At 46.6% G+C, this 15135-nt stretch overlaps 4 protein-coding genes across 4 annotated transcripts; 2 read left to right on the forward strand and 2 right to left on the reverse strand.

The window, feature by feature from the left end:
• Positions 1-383: 383 nt before the first annotated feature.
• On the reverse strand, positions 384-4220 carry NFIA_024630 (SacI domain and endonuclease/exonuclease/phosphatase family protein; the record flags this gene model as incomplete). Its single annotated transcript, XM_001261288.1, has 7 exons — positions 384-979; positions 1057-1388; positions 1452-1561; positions 1611-1910; positions 1966-3586; positions 3644-3839; positions 3890-4220. 7 exons carry the CDS (start codon positions 4218-4220, stop codon positions 384-386), a joined length of 3486 nt encoding a protein of 1161 aa, XP_001261289.1.
• Positions 4221-5001: 781 nt separating this feature from the next.
• On the forward strand, positions 5002-5977 carry pxr1 (telomerase inhibitor/ribosome biogenesis protein PXR1; the record flags this gene model as incomplete). The annotated part of the gene is made up of 2 exons (XM_001261289.1): positions 5002-5024; positions 5077-5977. 2 exons carry the CDS (start codon positions 5002-5004, stop codon positions 5975-5977), a joined length of 924 nt encoding a protein of 307 aa, XP_001261290.1.
• A 1459-nt stretch (positions 5978-7436) lies between these two features.
• Positions 7437-8423, forward strand: NFIA_024650 (diacylglycerol acyltransferase type 2A; the record flags this gene model as incomplete). The annotated part of the gene is made up of 1 exon (XM_001261290.1): positions 7437-8423. The coding sequence occupies one exon, from the start codon at positions 7437-7439 to the stop codon at positions 8421-8423; it is 987 nt and encodes a 328-aa protein (XP_001261291.1).
• A 1080-nt stretch (positions 8424-9503) lies between these two features.
• Positions 9504-12439, reverse strand: NFIA_024660 (putative kinesin family protein (KipA); the record flags this gene model as incomplete). Its single annotated transcript, XM_001261291.1, has 2 exons — positions 9504-11593; positions 11662-12439. 2 exons carry the CDS (start codon positions 12437-12439, stop codon positions 9504-9506), a joined length of 2868 nt encoding a protein of 955 aa, XP_001261292.1.
• Between the last annotated feature and the right edge of the window lie 2696 nt (positions 12440-15135).

Consider the following 15135-nt stretch of genomic DNA (forward strand, 5'->3'; position numbering starts at 1 on the left):
GGTGGAAGTTTCTGAAATAATATCTGTCTGTATCAGTGAGGAAATGTGCTGGATTATGCGCACTGGAGTTTCTTATATACCCATAGAGCATGACTCTCAATGTTTTCTGACTATACTTTAATTGACTCCTAGTCCATTGACATCGAGCTTTTTCAGTTATAAAAACAGGTTATATGGTGATCGCAAGCTTCTAGCAAAGGAACGGTGTATAGCTCCTGTTCTAGGATGCTTAATTCCTCCTTTAGAACTGATATAGAAGTCATATATGCTGGGTTAGGACAGGCAGTCAGTAATAGAGAAGTGAGTAAGGGCATAAGAACATAGGGCCAATGTATGTGCGTACAAGCACAGCTCGATAGTAGGTATCACGAAAGGTGGATGAACTATGTATCATTTGGTAACAAAGGCTCCCACTTGATTTCTGAATCTACTTCACCATCAAGTAGGTCCTTGGTGATGTCTGTATGACGCTCAAAGCCACCAAAGTGCCTGGATCCAACGCTTAGAGAGTCTTGACTACCTGGAACCCTGCGTTCAGCAGGTGGAGTTCTAATTTGGTCGTCCAAATCGAACCTCGGAACGCCAAGTCGATTACTTGGCTGCGACGGAACGCTCTCCAGTGCTTTCATACCGGACTGCCATCCAGCTTGGCCAGACAAGGCCTTATGATCGTTGCTTAAAGCAACAGGTTTCCGAGGGATTGGTGGTGCTTTTTTCGCCCCATTTGCTCTGGAAGATCGCATGTCAGTGTCATGAATCAAATCCGATGAATCCGCACCTCCCTTCCCAATACGTGGGGGCAATGGAGGCTTGTATGTGATGGAACCTATGTTATCCACCACGGCCTTTTGACTGTCCGTTAATCTTCTTGCAGGTACCCAATCAGTGGCATTACTTGAAGAAAATGGGTTGGACTCGCGATTCATGTTCAATGACCATCCATTTGAAGGCGGCTGTACAATTGATTTCACCGGCATACCTGCCACGTATGAGTGTTAGAGTAGCCAGACACGAAGATATTTTCTGGGCACCGATTCAAGACTTGGGAAGTCATACCATTGTCCAACCACCATCTCCGATCGTCTGAACTGGCTGGTGGAAGGTCAAGTGTAAGAAAGTCCAGTTCAGCTGACTCTCGCTTACGCATTTTTGCTTGGGTCTTCGACCTTGCCGGTGTTTCGGGTGCATCCCCTGTCTCCATCGCATATATTATGCTCCTGATATTTTCCCTTAGGTGATCATCAACAAAATTGATGTCACAGGAGAAAAGCGCCCACACGGGGCGATGATCTGAGCATTGTAAACAGGCAGAGTCGTAATGCAGCTGGTGTATATTTGATCCTTTCCACAGAATTCTATCGCACCATGCAGGGATGCGGGACTTTTCGCTGCTGAGTATTAGTCTCTCGTTAAATAAAGAAGTGAGTCGAAGAAACAGCATATTATCTTACGATGTGTCGTAATAATTTGTGCCAACGTCATATTTATAAGTCGGTGGAAATGTAATGAGCCCCTCGCTGTAGAATTGGAACACGTTGCCCGCCATCATTTGCAGGTTTAGCTTCGGCTTGAATTAGCGCATAGACCTTCTTTTGAGTGAATCACAGTACCTGATCATTGTCGTGCAACTTCTGGTAGTTGCGTTGCGTTGCCAAGTCTCTGACTGTCTGATTACTGAGACCTATTCGGTAGTTGAAATCACCAAGCCAGATGATAGTGTCATGATCATCAATCGTTCTGTTTTTCTGGAACCTGAGACCTCGACAGATAGTTTCATAGTCATTGTTTCTCTCTTCATAGTTCGCGAATCCAGCTGCAAGGTGAGCGGTCACAAAGCATATTCGAGTCTTTGAATATTCAAAGCGGATAGCACAGCCTCCTTTGTTACCGCTGATCCCCGAGAGACCTGTCTTTTAATCGTTAGATACTCATAACGAAGCAACACTTCTTGCACAGGACACTCACTTTCCTGACACTGCCTTCAACATTCTTTATGTCTCCGAGTATATCTTCTTTAACAAATATCATAAGAGCTGCTCCAACCAGCTGGCCACTCCGCAAAAGAACGTACTTTGTACTCCCCATCTTCTCAGCACGATTGTTGAGGCAATTTCTGACAGCGGCTTCCCACACTTTGCGAGGAGTGGGATCAGTAGACATGATTTGTTGTGGATTTAGTGCAACAATTTCTTGAAAACCAACGGCAAAGATGCTTGGATCTTCGCCCCCCTGATCGGGGAGAGGAAAGAGCCAGGGTGTTAAATCATTGTCAGGGCCCTCATGGCGTCCATTCACGTTAAACGTTCCCGTCCAGATCATGATCGATTTCTTGTAAGAATACTCGGATGCTCGCTGAGCGAGTTTCTCGGAGACTATATCATTTATCGGATCGAAGAGCTGTACTGGGGCTTGGTTTGTTAGACGTCCTAGTAGTAAATCTATTGTCCTTTGCCGAGCTTTGTCGGAGAAGTTGTTCACGTATAGCCGTGTGGCGGTTTTGCGTGCATCTGCAAGGGCACCAGCGAGAGACATTCTTCCATGTCGCGTGAACGAGCTTTTCAGCGCACCAGTACCAGCGTAGATTCGCGATAGAGCATCCCCGTTGTCGGCCCAAAGGGTTGAGTGTCTGAGCCGAAGTTCGGGATCAATGTGAGCTCCCCGTTGATGAAAGAAAGATTCAAGGGCCATCGTGCTAATGATCGTCTGTACAAGGTTGGTTCTGTCAAGACAATCTAGACAATTTGTCCGAAAAATGCCTTCTTGTTGTAGAACGACGGATGAGGCTTTTGCCTCGTTACCATAGCAAGTGCTCTCTGACAAGAAGTATCCAAAACCATCCACAGAATGCAAAATAACGTCCTTGATTTGATCGCTAGCTCCATAACCTAGCGGACCGCGGGCCTCCGCATGAAAATCGAACTCCGTCATTTCAAGTAACATATGATTGGAGGCATGAGCGTTAGCCTTCTGGTTAAGTGGGCTTCTGCTAACCAATTCTTGAAACCTCGTTGAAAGCTCGACTTCTCCGGGTTTCAGAGCGCTCAGGAGATTAACGATATGTACAGCGCCGTATCGTGATTCAAGACTTTCGAAGTGTTTGTCGAAGGCGTGTTTGGTTGCCTCGCGCGACCTGATCACCTCAATCTTCTGCTGGCCAGGGAAGAAGCCAGGTGCTTGTTCCCAAAAAACGGGCACAGAACCACGAATCTGGACGTATGAGAAAGTGAGGCCGGGAGGAATCCAGAGAACAGTTTCCGTTTCCACAAAATTCGCAACGTTTCCGTCATCGTCAATGCCCCTAGAATTGAATCTCGTACCTGCCCGTCGAGATGACTGGCGTGATATAACAGTCAATGTTGATGGCAAGCGCGTTGGCGCTTGCGGAACTATCGGTCTGGAAGTGGGAATGGTCAAAGTGCTACAGAATCCTCGTATTACATATGTCAACATTCGAGACGTGTCGAGGTGCAGTTTCTCAAGGCGAGACAAGTGGCTCCTGAGGAGAAGAAGAGGGTTAATCATGTATGAGTTCCACAGCATGTCCTCATCTAAAGAGCCCATGTCGAACGCATCAGCTTTGTCCGAGCTGACAATATGTCAGCACCCATTGTATATGTATGGTTTAGGCATTCTATCGGCTTACCGGTTCTGCAGCCGATCAGTGAGATCGAAATCTAGACTATAGTAGAAACTGCCATCGCTCAGGAGCTTCTTCAACGCTAAGAATGGGTGATCAGTGACGATTTCTTTATTTTCACCCCGGTTGGGTTCTTCAGCTGCAAACTCGGACTCGGACTCATAATTAAGACCATCTTCATAGCTTGAATGATTGAGACAAACTGCTTTGGTCAGACAAAATTAAGATAAACGAGGGAATGGGGGCTATTACGAAAGTGCACATTGTCGATTCGCCATACAGCTTCGCCAGGCCTCACTGTTGCGGCCTTAGAGGCACCAGTCACCACACACAAGAACACATCTCCGTCCAGAGCGATTAACCCAAGCGTACCGTGCCCATCGCACAGACAGCGGTAACCTGTTAAGTCCACGCAAGACAAACTGCAAAATTCAACCAAGCAATGGATAGTGTCTCGTTCATTCTTTCCTGTACTGTGGTCCACTTCTGCTGCGATGGCTTTAAAGACCAAAGCGTCGTCAGTAGTGGCCAAAATCAGAGTACGCTGGGGGTAGTCTCTGCAGAAGACTCGCAAAACAGGCATTCTTCGAACAAGATATCAGATTTGATTCTCACGGCGGTATATATGAAGTGTATAGAGGGTTTCCGAAAGGATTAATCTCACAGCTCAGACCCAGTTTCAGAGGGACTGGCTCAGTGACTTAAGTGATTAACAGCACATTATAATGCTTGACTTTTATTCAGGTAAAAGAGTTAATATTAGTATTTGGGAATAATATAATATTCTGTAAGTTGAGTGTTATTATTCGTGATGAATATGGAAGGTTATTAGGATTTTGGAAGAATTAGGCCATCGCCAAGGCCCTAAGGAGACTCATACTTAAGGGGACCCTATATTATGGTTGTAGTGTTATCTACGGAGTACTGTAATATTATTATTATCACTACGTAGATAACAGATACATAAGTATACCTTAGATATGGAGCTTTCTATTTGTTCCTAGGGTTACATAGGTACCTAGCTATCAGATATATCCAAAGGGTGTCCAGGGAAATAAGCATAATTCAATAACTGACTCAGGTACCGGAGGTACCACGTCAGAGAAAATATTTTTTCCGCTCTCTATCAAGTCAAAAAAGGAAAAGATGCTTACAACGGTTACTCGTTTTAGATACCCTTGCCGCACTCCTGCCTTACTTTCCATCCTCTCTCTCTCTCGGTTTTGTTTTATTTTCCTTTGATTTTCCCAGAGTAATACTCCAAAAGCAGTTTCTTAGTCTAGACTTCAAGTCTCCGTCACATCGACACTGTATCTCCATTCTTCTCTATCTCCGCTCAAAAATTCTTTTCGCTCCTATCGCAAATGGGCCTGGCGGCGCCTCGCAAGTAAATCTTCAAAATAATGTCACTGCGATAAGTCACTGACCAAAATATGCAGGAAAACCAAAATCTCGCATGATCCCAACAACACCTCTTGGTCACGATCAACGGATGGTTTTGGACACAGGATTCTCAAAGCCCAGGGCTGGACTCCCGGTGGCTTCCTCGGCGCCCGAAATGCCACTCACTCTGATCTATTCACTACGGCTAGCGCATCACATATAAGAGTTGTCTTGAAGGATGACACATTAGGCCTGGGAGCTCGGCCAAAGAGAAATCTTTTGGATGGACCCACTGGCCTGGACGCATTCAAAGGATTACTCGGCCGGCTCAATGGTAAATCTGATACACAACTTGAAGCGGAGCAGCAAAAGCGGGATGATGCTAAATTGGCTCGATATGCTGCAACGAAGTGGCAGACTGTCAGATTCATAAGTGGCGGACTTCTTGTACAGGAGAAGGATAATGCTACGGCTTCCCCGGCTTCTCAGGATCTTCGCGTTGACTTCCCACGGGAAACCTCTTCCCATGAAAGTGAAAATGGCATGTTTAAGATGGAGCCCATGGATAGCGACTCACAAGAGGGAGGCTGTGCCACGGCCAAGGAGGAGGAGGGCAAGAAGAAGGAGAAAAAGAAGAAGAATAAGAAGGGGAAGGAGCTGGACATGAGTTCCAGAAAATCCCGCGAAAAGAAACAAGAGAAGAGACAGAAGAAAAGGAAAATTAGTGACTGTGACGGGCTCGACGCGGAAACAGCGAACAGAACCTCTACAAATGTCCTTGTAGCGGTCGCAAACGATAAAGGTACATGTCTGCTAGCCTCGAACGGTCCAGCAACATCGAGGGAACGTCAACCTATGGGAAGACGGATCTTTCGAAGCCGCCATATTGAACAAAAGAAGAGAGCCCTCATGGACGATAAATCTCTCAATGAGGTATTTATTATCCTTTCCCATTAGCAATCCTTTTCCTTGTTAAACAAAGGCTAACTGGCACAGATATTCATGATCAAAACGTAATAATAAATATTCGCCCATTGGCCCATGTCAACCTACCTAGTCACCCGTGCTCAAAGAATCATGTCTACATCTTAAAAGAATATTGTTACTATCTTGTATTCCCCATAGTAACTTACAGATCGCGAATCAGCAATGATCTGATAGACTGATGGTATTACATAATTGGCTTGCGTCCGGTCTTGGGCACAATCATCATGTGCCTTCTACGGAGTAGATCGTTTCTTGATGTCCAAGCCGAGGCTATGAAAGGTGTTGATTTCCTAGACATTCTTGAGGTATTCAGACGTATAATCGGAGCCCGATGCCTCGAAAGACTTATTCGCAATTCACTTCGCTGAAAGAAACATAAGTGCGCCATTCAAGCAGGATAGTAGCAAAGATGGTATTATTAATGTTTTAACGTTCGAATTTTGAAAGGAGTCTGACCGTCGGGTTGATACCTGGTAGATTCAGAGATGGCCATTCTTGATCCCCACTTTCCCCAACTAAGTACATAGGAGTGTGTCTATAGAGTAAATTAATTGGTTGGCAGGTACCCTAACCTTACGCTCTCAACTTCCAAGTCCTCAAGGTACTATCAGCAAAGTACTAAATTAATATGAACTTACTATTATAAACACAGAGTACACCCGCTCAATAGTCAATACTCTTCATGCAGAACTGATCCGCCTTCAAACGTCATACCACTCATACGGGATCCCACTGCGCACGGCGACCTGGGTTAGATCGAAGTTCCAAATGATCTGCCACTCTGCAGAGTGATCGATTCTTGATCATCTTAGGAAAGGAATCGACAGTGCATTTGCCGAAGTGGAATACAAATCGATACCAGATTTCCGGCTCAGCTGGGACTTGAGATTAGGGCGGCAGAAATACCCTTGCTGAAGGTTCCCGCCATCGAGCCGGTCAGTCTACGGAGTACTACAGAGTAGATTCCTGCCTATCTTTTGCACTTTGTGGGTTGTTTCCACTTATTCTTGATCAATAATGTCAGGCCAAGAAAATCTACAAGCAGGAAGCTTGCGACAGCAGCCTGAGTCGGTGATTCAGTCCTCATCTTCGGGAAAAGTCAGTTTGAACCCGGCGACCCAGGCCGAGCAGAATACCTCGTGCGTGAATCATGTGCAAAGTGGTAGTGAATCCCGGGATTTTGTAGCAAACAACACCGAATTATCTGATGCGGATTTCTATTCTCCGATAAAACGGATTGACAACCCAGCGATACTATCCTCGCACGATCATTCTCAGTCAGGGCCAGGCTGTTCAGAACCGCGAAGGCATGCAGCCAGGAGTCGGTAAGTTCTGGTGTATATGTAGAACCGAGGGTTTCTGAAAATGATGGCTGATAACATTTAGGGGCATTCGTTGGGCTCCCTTGAATATTGGTCTCGAAAGACGCATGCAGACGTTCGTGGTCTTATGCCACACTTTGACAATCGCGATATTCTTAACATTTTTCTTCTTCGCTTGTGCCCTACCTGTATTCTGGCCGCTGTTATTCCCCTACCTAGTTTATATTTCACTTTTTTCATCGTCTGCAACGTCTGGAACGTTGAGTGGGCGTAGCAATTTCATGCGTTCGCTCCCGATATGGTCACTTTATGCCTCTTATTTTCCTGCTTGCTTGCATCGCTCTGAAGCGCTACTTCCAACACGCAAATATATATTCGGCTACCACCCACATGGCATAATTTCTCACGGTGCATTTGCAGCATTTGCTACTGAAGCGCTCGGATTTTCGAGGTTGTTTCCGGGAATCACAAACACCTTACTTACCCTTGATTCGAATTTTCGAATTCCGTTCTACAGAGAATATGCTCTTGCCATGGGACTCGCCAGTGTTTCCCGGGAGTCTTGTGAAAACCTACTGTCTAAAGGTGGTGCTGACGGGGAAGGCATGGGCCGCGCGATTACAATTGTCATTGGTGGGGCTCGCGAATCCCTGGACGCTTTACCTCACTCTCTGCGCCTTGTTTTAAAGTGCCGCAAAGGATTCATAAAGCTAGCAATTCGCACCGGTGCTGATCTTGTGCCAGTACTTGCTTTCGGCGAAAACGATCTCTATGAGCAGGTGCGATCAGATCAGCATCCCATTATACACAAGCTTCAAATGCTCATTAAGCGTACGATGGGGTTCACGATCCCGCTCTTTCATGCTCGTGGGGTTTTCAATTACGACGTGGGACTGATGCCTTATCGACGTCCATTGAATATTGTCGTTGGCAGGCCTATTCAAGTCGTTCAACAGCGTGACAGAGATAAGATCGACGAAACGTACATTGATGGCCTTCATGCCAAGTATATACAAGAGCTTCGACGGTTGTGGGAGCAATACAAAGATGTCTTTGCGAAGGACCGAATCTCTGAAATTGAGATAGTTGCGTGAAACGGCCTCGATTACATCTTTTGATGCACTCCTCTTGTAATAGAACAAGGGCCAAAGAATTAGGTTTTTTTTTTTAAAAAAAAAGAGAGAGAGAGCTTCCGGGCAAGCCTGAATAATATTCCGCGTGATCAAATCTCAACCACAAGCGGGCATCCTCGAAGTGATCCCCAGGAAGAGGCCTGTGAGGTAATATGGGTTGAGGCTATCGATCGATTACCTTCGACCTAATGACTTGACACTTTAGGTCAGGAATCAGCTTCGGGCATCTTGAGGACATGTCGTGGTGTATGTATGCCTACGAACTTCGTCTGGGATAACACCTGGATAATGGATGCTTCCTATCAATTCGGTCGGAGGAATCCCTCATAGCAACATTGTTCCTGCTGGCAATCCAGTGTCTCCATTGCCGCAGGTAATTCCAATCCCAAAGTAAGGTGGGTGGTGCTCTGGAGGTTTTCATGTCCAGAAACGCTAGAACGAAATCGATAGAAATTCTCTACCTATGTTATGATTCAGAGACAATCCTCATGCTGAGATGCCTGGTTACCTCTGATGAATGAAGTGTTTGAATGACGGCCAATAATCCTATATCAGGACTGATCTCCACATTCTACCATCCACTCCAACAGATCTTCTCCATACACCATGCATGCTCTTTGGTTACATTTATGCTCTTAAATTAAAAAAGGAGGTCCGAATCCTGCTTTAACATGCAAAGCGAAGCTGGATTAGTTGATTTAATTTAAACATGACTATCTCATTAAGTCGGGTTCAAGGAAAAGATCATGCATGGGTATCTAAATATGCAGCGAAATCATGACTACACTCACCAGCAGATGGTAGCCTCCTGATTCCATCAAGACCACCTTTGAAACACCAAGGCATAAGGCCAAAACTGGCAGCTCACACCAGTAGTCATGACCACAAACAAATGGGGAGGAACGGACTCAGTATGAAGGTAACTCGGAATATTCGGGGGAGATTGTGGATAGCGGGAGATATGGGATTTGGGCGGAGGCAAGGGGATACCAGTTGGGACAGAAGGACGACTTGGGACTCGAGCCACTGAATCTCACTCATTCACATGACATTTGTCCCATCTTCTGAAACTGTGCTAGCTGTGTTTAACGCAGGGATACCTGCCGCCGGTTCAAGCGCTCGTTGCTTTTCATCAGCAACACGAACACTTCCGCGAGATCCCTTCACTAAATGACCGCTCTGCACTCTATCCTGTATCATTTCATCGAGTATGCGCGAGACTTCGTCCATGCTCTTTCCATCTGGTCCTTTATCATCAGATTCGGGCGACGAAAGGGAACCAGCTGCACGACCATATGATGGCATAACACCGCCATTACTATTCAAAGACGCACGCTTGATTTTGGGGTCCGCAGCGCATGGGTCTGTTGTAACATGTGCGAGATCCCAGTGTCGTGCGGCAGACCGAAGTGCCGCAAGCATCCGATCCTTATCATCCAGCTGCAAGCGGAGTTCGTTGATTTCCATATCTTTCTCACGGATCAGAGCCTTGAAGTCCGGCTCTTCTGAGGGAGCATTTACTGACTTCACACCCATAGATATTCGAGAGTGACTTGAGCGTCGGGCTTGCAATAGGCGTCTCTCCAGCGTTGAGATATATCGATTCTTATCGTTAAGATCAGCTTGTAGAGCAGCAATCTGTCTCTGGGCGCTTGCTCTTCCGTCTGCAAGCTCCCCCATAATTTCGTCCTCTTCGTGTTCAAGGGGCGCATTTCGATACGGCAAATTCGCCGACACTTCAGTGCTGTTGGTGGACAGGAAGGAAACAGGCCGTACCGATGAAAATCCGCATGCACCCAATGTTGACTGACTCACAGACGACCGCAGAGACCGAGAAATGGAGTCGGTAGTAGACATCCTAGAAAGCCGCCCGAAGGCGGCTATACCGTTATGACTATTGACTCCAGTTGATTTAGAGCAGAGGATCAGACGATTGAGATGTTCAATACGTTCCTTCAGCGCTGTTCGAGCTAATTGCATTTCAAGCATTTGCTCCTCGTGGCGCACTTTTGCCTCTTTCTCCAGTTGTTGCTCTTCCAGTTTTAACTCCTTCTCAGCTTGATCCTTTGCCTGACTTTCAAGCTGACTGCGTAGTGTTTGAATCTCCATGCGGTAGCGCTCCAGAAGAACTCGGCTGCCCGCATCGCCCCCGCCACTGCCAAAGGCTTCCTCTGCCCTCTTAGCGTGACTGACGATGCTGTTCTTGGCACGGGCGGCGAATTTCAGCGTATTTAGAGTCTCAGTTGAAAGTGAACCCGTTGTTGCTGAGCTGCCAGACCCATCAATCTGGATTGTACAGAGGATGCTGACAAGAGAGTTCCCTGAGAGAGCCGGTTGTAGCAGCCGTGTAAGCTTGCTGTCACGATACGGAAGATGTCTGCCCTCGCGATCAGCTGAGGTTCCGCCCTTATCCTTGTTCTCCGAGAGCTTTGCGATGATCGTGCCCAATGTGAGTAAGCTTTTATTTATATGAGCACCTTCCGTCCGACGCTCTTTATCCTCTGCAGCGCGCTCAGACCCAGCCAAATCGATCAAGCTAAGGGTCGACACCCTGACTCCCCCTGGGGCCATGCCGGAGCGCCGTTCTTGGGATGGGTTGCTCGTTGGTGCTCGTTCTCTGCTCTCCACAACAATCTGGACGACCGCATGACTTCTAGAACTACGAGCATTGAACTGCGTGCTGCCCGTTCTCCGTGCAAGATCGCCTCTGGCAATTACACGTAGGAGTTGGGTAGGGCTCTGCACAATCTCTTCCTTTAACGGAGTTGCATACACACCTCGTTTGCTGTCTTCGCGGAGTTTGATCTCCTCCTGCTGAGAATTCGCAAGCCCAGTAGAGCCCGACGTCGACAGGAGGTCATGAATCTTTTCGTTGTAGATCTCCAGATAGCTGACGCGAAGCAGAAATTCCCGGTGAGGTGTCTCTCTGATGAAAGAGAAGATATCCGTTATTGCTAATGGTATCACACCGGGAGAAGTCGCGGTCCCTTGCATAGAGAAGGTTTTGCCAGTCCCGGTCATGCCATAAGCAAAGACTGTTCCGTGATATCCTTCCATGACCCTTCTCACAAGGCGCTTGGCCGCGGCGTCGTAGACTTTGGCATTGTGCTCGTGCGGCTGAAAGACATTGTCTGTTGTAGAAGTAGATTGATCAATCAGTCATGCGAATCGTTAGAAAGGTCTTGATCTAGGTGCGCACCATATAAATAGTCGGCTCCGCCTTCCTTTCCTTTATAGGAGATTAGGCCGCGCCGACCGTCAACAACCCAATCGCCGTCAGAAGCCGAACCATCTGTCCCGGTCAGATTGGGACGTACACGGACGCTGACGATCACATTTCCTTTCACTTGCTTGGTTCTCGAATTTGACTTGGCGATCCCTGTAGCATCATCCGGATCTTCACACGTGGTCGCACTTGTTGAGTACGATCCTTGGGCTGACGAGCTTCTGCTCTGTGTAGGGGAGGCTTCTTGTTCTCGTGAGTCTAAGACAGGGCCATTTCTGCCGTCCCCATGTCCGTTTAATAGGGAAGGTGGCCTTGAACTTCGATAACTGCTGGTAGTCCCTGAACTTAACCTCGAACCACTCTTGACTCTCGCGCTGCCAAGCGGAATATTATTAGATCCCGAGATTGCGGAAGCCACAGAAGAACGGCCATTGACTTTTGGAGGCTGGGGAAAGGCCGCAATGCTTATCGTCCTGCGAAGCGACTTCTCAGGACTGGCCGGACTCCGACCTCCCGACGCAGACCTCAAACTGCCTTGGTTAGAGATTGAACTTGATAATGGGGACCTGTTAAAATTTGATCTAGGGCTGGAGGGCGTGCGCAATTTGGAAGTTGAATGTGATGGAGATGACGCCCTCTGTATGTCGGTTGATAGGGGCAAGCTCTTTCTGACTTTCGGTGCTGGCAATGGCGGCAGCGTACCAGCCGGAGGACTCGCGGCCGGTCGGGACAGTTCTGGTATGGTGGACATAGAGCGCTTATATAGTTTGAGGTCTTTCGTGTTTGTTCGTTGCCCTGTCGTGATAAATGGACCAACTTCAGAAGGAGCTCAGATTAGAAGTGGCATGGTCATGGGGGGAAAATGAAGGTGCGCGAGCTTGCGAAGCCGATATGACGGCGCGACGAAACCAGGCTATCAGATAAGCTGGCAAAAGTCAGATAGGAGATCGGATAGATATATGGAGCATCATTATGGCGACACAACAGGAAGGGCCCGGTTTATGCCCCGGATGAATTGATCAGAAATGCGAACATGCATTTTTCATACTAGATCAAAGCAAGACAAGCCCCACTGGTACCGACACTGTTCGTAGAAGGCCATGTGGGAGGAACAGAGAAGAAATGGATAGATAGAGGGAGAAATATAGACTCGATAGATACAAACTCAAGCCAGAGTACTTACAGTAATATGACGACTGTCTCCTATTTAGCGATGTAGGCCTGTAAGCCACCTCGAGTACTTGAGAGGATACAGGATCTGGACCTTGCTGGGGCATTCAATAGCGGGTGAATCTGAAGCCTTCAGCAGCCAGAACCAAACAATGGGGCCTATAGGGCTCTTCGATGTTGTTAAGTTTTCAGTTGACTCACTCCAAGCAACTACTCGGAGCGCCTTTCTCGGAGCGTTTCTGGGTATTATCGATGGAGACAGATGAGAAACGATCTCGTGTAAGATTGATGAGCGAGCACGAGAGAATATACAGGCAGAGACGACGACTAGGATGAATAGCACTGTAAATAAGCGTAGAAGAGCCAGGTGTTGGACTGAAGATGGTCAGGGCCGTCGTCCTCCATCCTTTTAGCTCGATTTTGTTAGTCGCGTCTAGTCTGGTAGATACGGACGGAGTAAAGGGAGAGCGGGATTGAATCTCCCCTTCCATATTGTCTAAGGCAGGACAGGGAGAAGTCAGTTTTGCCAACTCCTAAGGTACCTATCAACGATATGAATAGTTCAAAGTCGTGTTTAGCTTTGAATTACAAGCTGGTATTGAGTGCTAATCTACAATGAAGCTACAATGGTTATACTTCTACTCCATGGATTAGCACGCAATACATGAATCATTCTGCTTATAATACTGTCTGTATTATTACAGAAGGTGATTATTGTGTTGGCGACTTTCTTTGATGAGTACTCCGTACTTGGTACTCGGTACTTGTTTTATCCCTATAAAGGATGGCGAAGAATTTTTTGTTGAGATGTCCAAGACCTGAAGTTGCTCTCAATATGCGTGAGTGCTTCATAGTGATACTGTTATAGACCACCTATTCAACGGTCTTTACGGTAAAGTGGTCAGCATCCTGATTAGAGCCAAAACAAACCATCACAGAGTAAACACATCAAAATATGGTACCTGAAGTTGAGGGGTACCTCGGGTGGATATTGCTTAGATTATTAAATGTACCTTAGTTAGGTTAAGGTACGGTACCTGATAAGCACTAGATAAAGATGGGTTGTACCAGTCCGCCAGGGGTAAAGGTAGGTACGACCGTATTTTGCGTACTCAGGAACATCTCTACGAGTAAGTCTAGATACTAAGGAACCTACCCACCTTACCTTAAGGTAGGTTCCCTCCTAGGCAGGCAACCCCATACTAAGATATAACCAGTTAGCTTAATTTTTGTAGAGTACGTAGTGACCTTCCAAGGGTTGAAGCTAAGGTACCTTACAGTACGATGACCTACGTACACGGGGAAAAGATCATTCAGATACGCATATATTTTTTTATGTCCTAATTCCCGTGTCATTTTTTCCAGGCTCAAATTTGGTTGATAGTGTTGCTAGTGCTACTGAGTATTTATGTAATGAGCGTATGGGCACCTTGAGTATCCGATACCTGCCTTAGCCCTACCAGCACCTACATATAAATACTTGGAGACATAAACAAACATACAAAAAGGTACATCAATAGAAATATCTGTCTTATGGTAAAAATCAATGCCTATGTGGAAGTCATCCAGTGCTGACTATCTATGCTAAGATTGGATGACCTAACAACTCATTTCCACGACGCAAGGCCCTCTACGCTATGCAAGCTGATATCGTTAGTTACCTATTCGACGCAATATAGGCGACTAACACTAAACGTGACATATCAATCCGCATCATAGAAAGTTGCAGTAAAGTTCATTTGATTCGTTCTTGTAGCCAGTCTACTCTCGGGGCCTTGAAAAGAGATAGTCAATATCATTGGCTCCATACCATTCAGAAAAGTCCATACTCTCCGACTGAAGGCTTGAACAGCTAGATGCAGCATTACGCTCTACATCCATGAATACAACACCACAAGGTTCTGCGAGAAACACCAAACAATCCATGTTAAAGGATCAATTACCCGTCTGGAAAATTGGGAGAAATGTATCACTCTCAAAGTATCCACAAGGGGTCAAATACCTGTTTCCAATATATCGTATCAAGTCAATGCGTACCGACTGTTACTTGAGTCTGCTAGGACTTGGATTGAAAACGATACGACCAGAACATCAAGCCGATTGAGAGCGCCATCAGGGATGTGAAAGGTAGGGCGTACCCTGAACCTATCGCACTTCAAGGACGGCGAGTGTCTCTCACCATCCTGGAGTACTTCAACAGCCACGAGGAATGTCTCGAAGATGAGCTCCGGTGCGACATCAAGTTCGACGTATTTGAGATCTATCGTGCACAAGGTA

This window comes from Aspergillus fischeri, genomic scaffold (assembly GCF_000149645.3).
Source record: "Aspergillus fischeri NRRL 181 1099437636263 genomic scaffold, whole genome shotgun sequence".
NCBI classification, from domain to species: Eukaryota; Fungi; Ascomycota; class Eurotiomycetes; order Eurotiales; family Aspergillaceae; genus Aspergillus; species Aspergillus fischeri.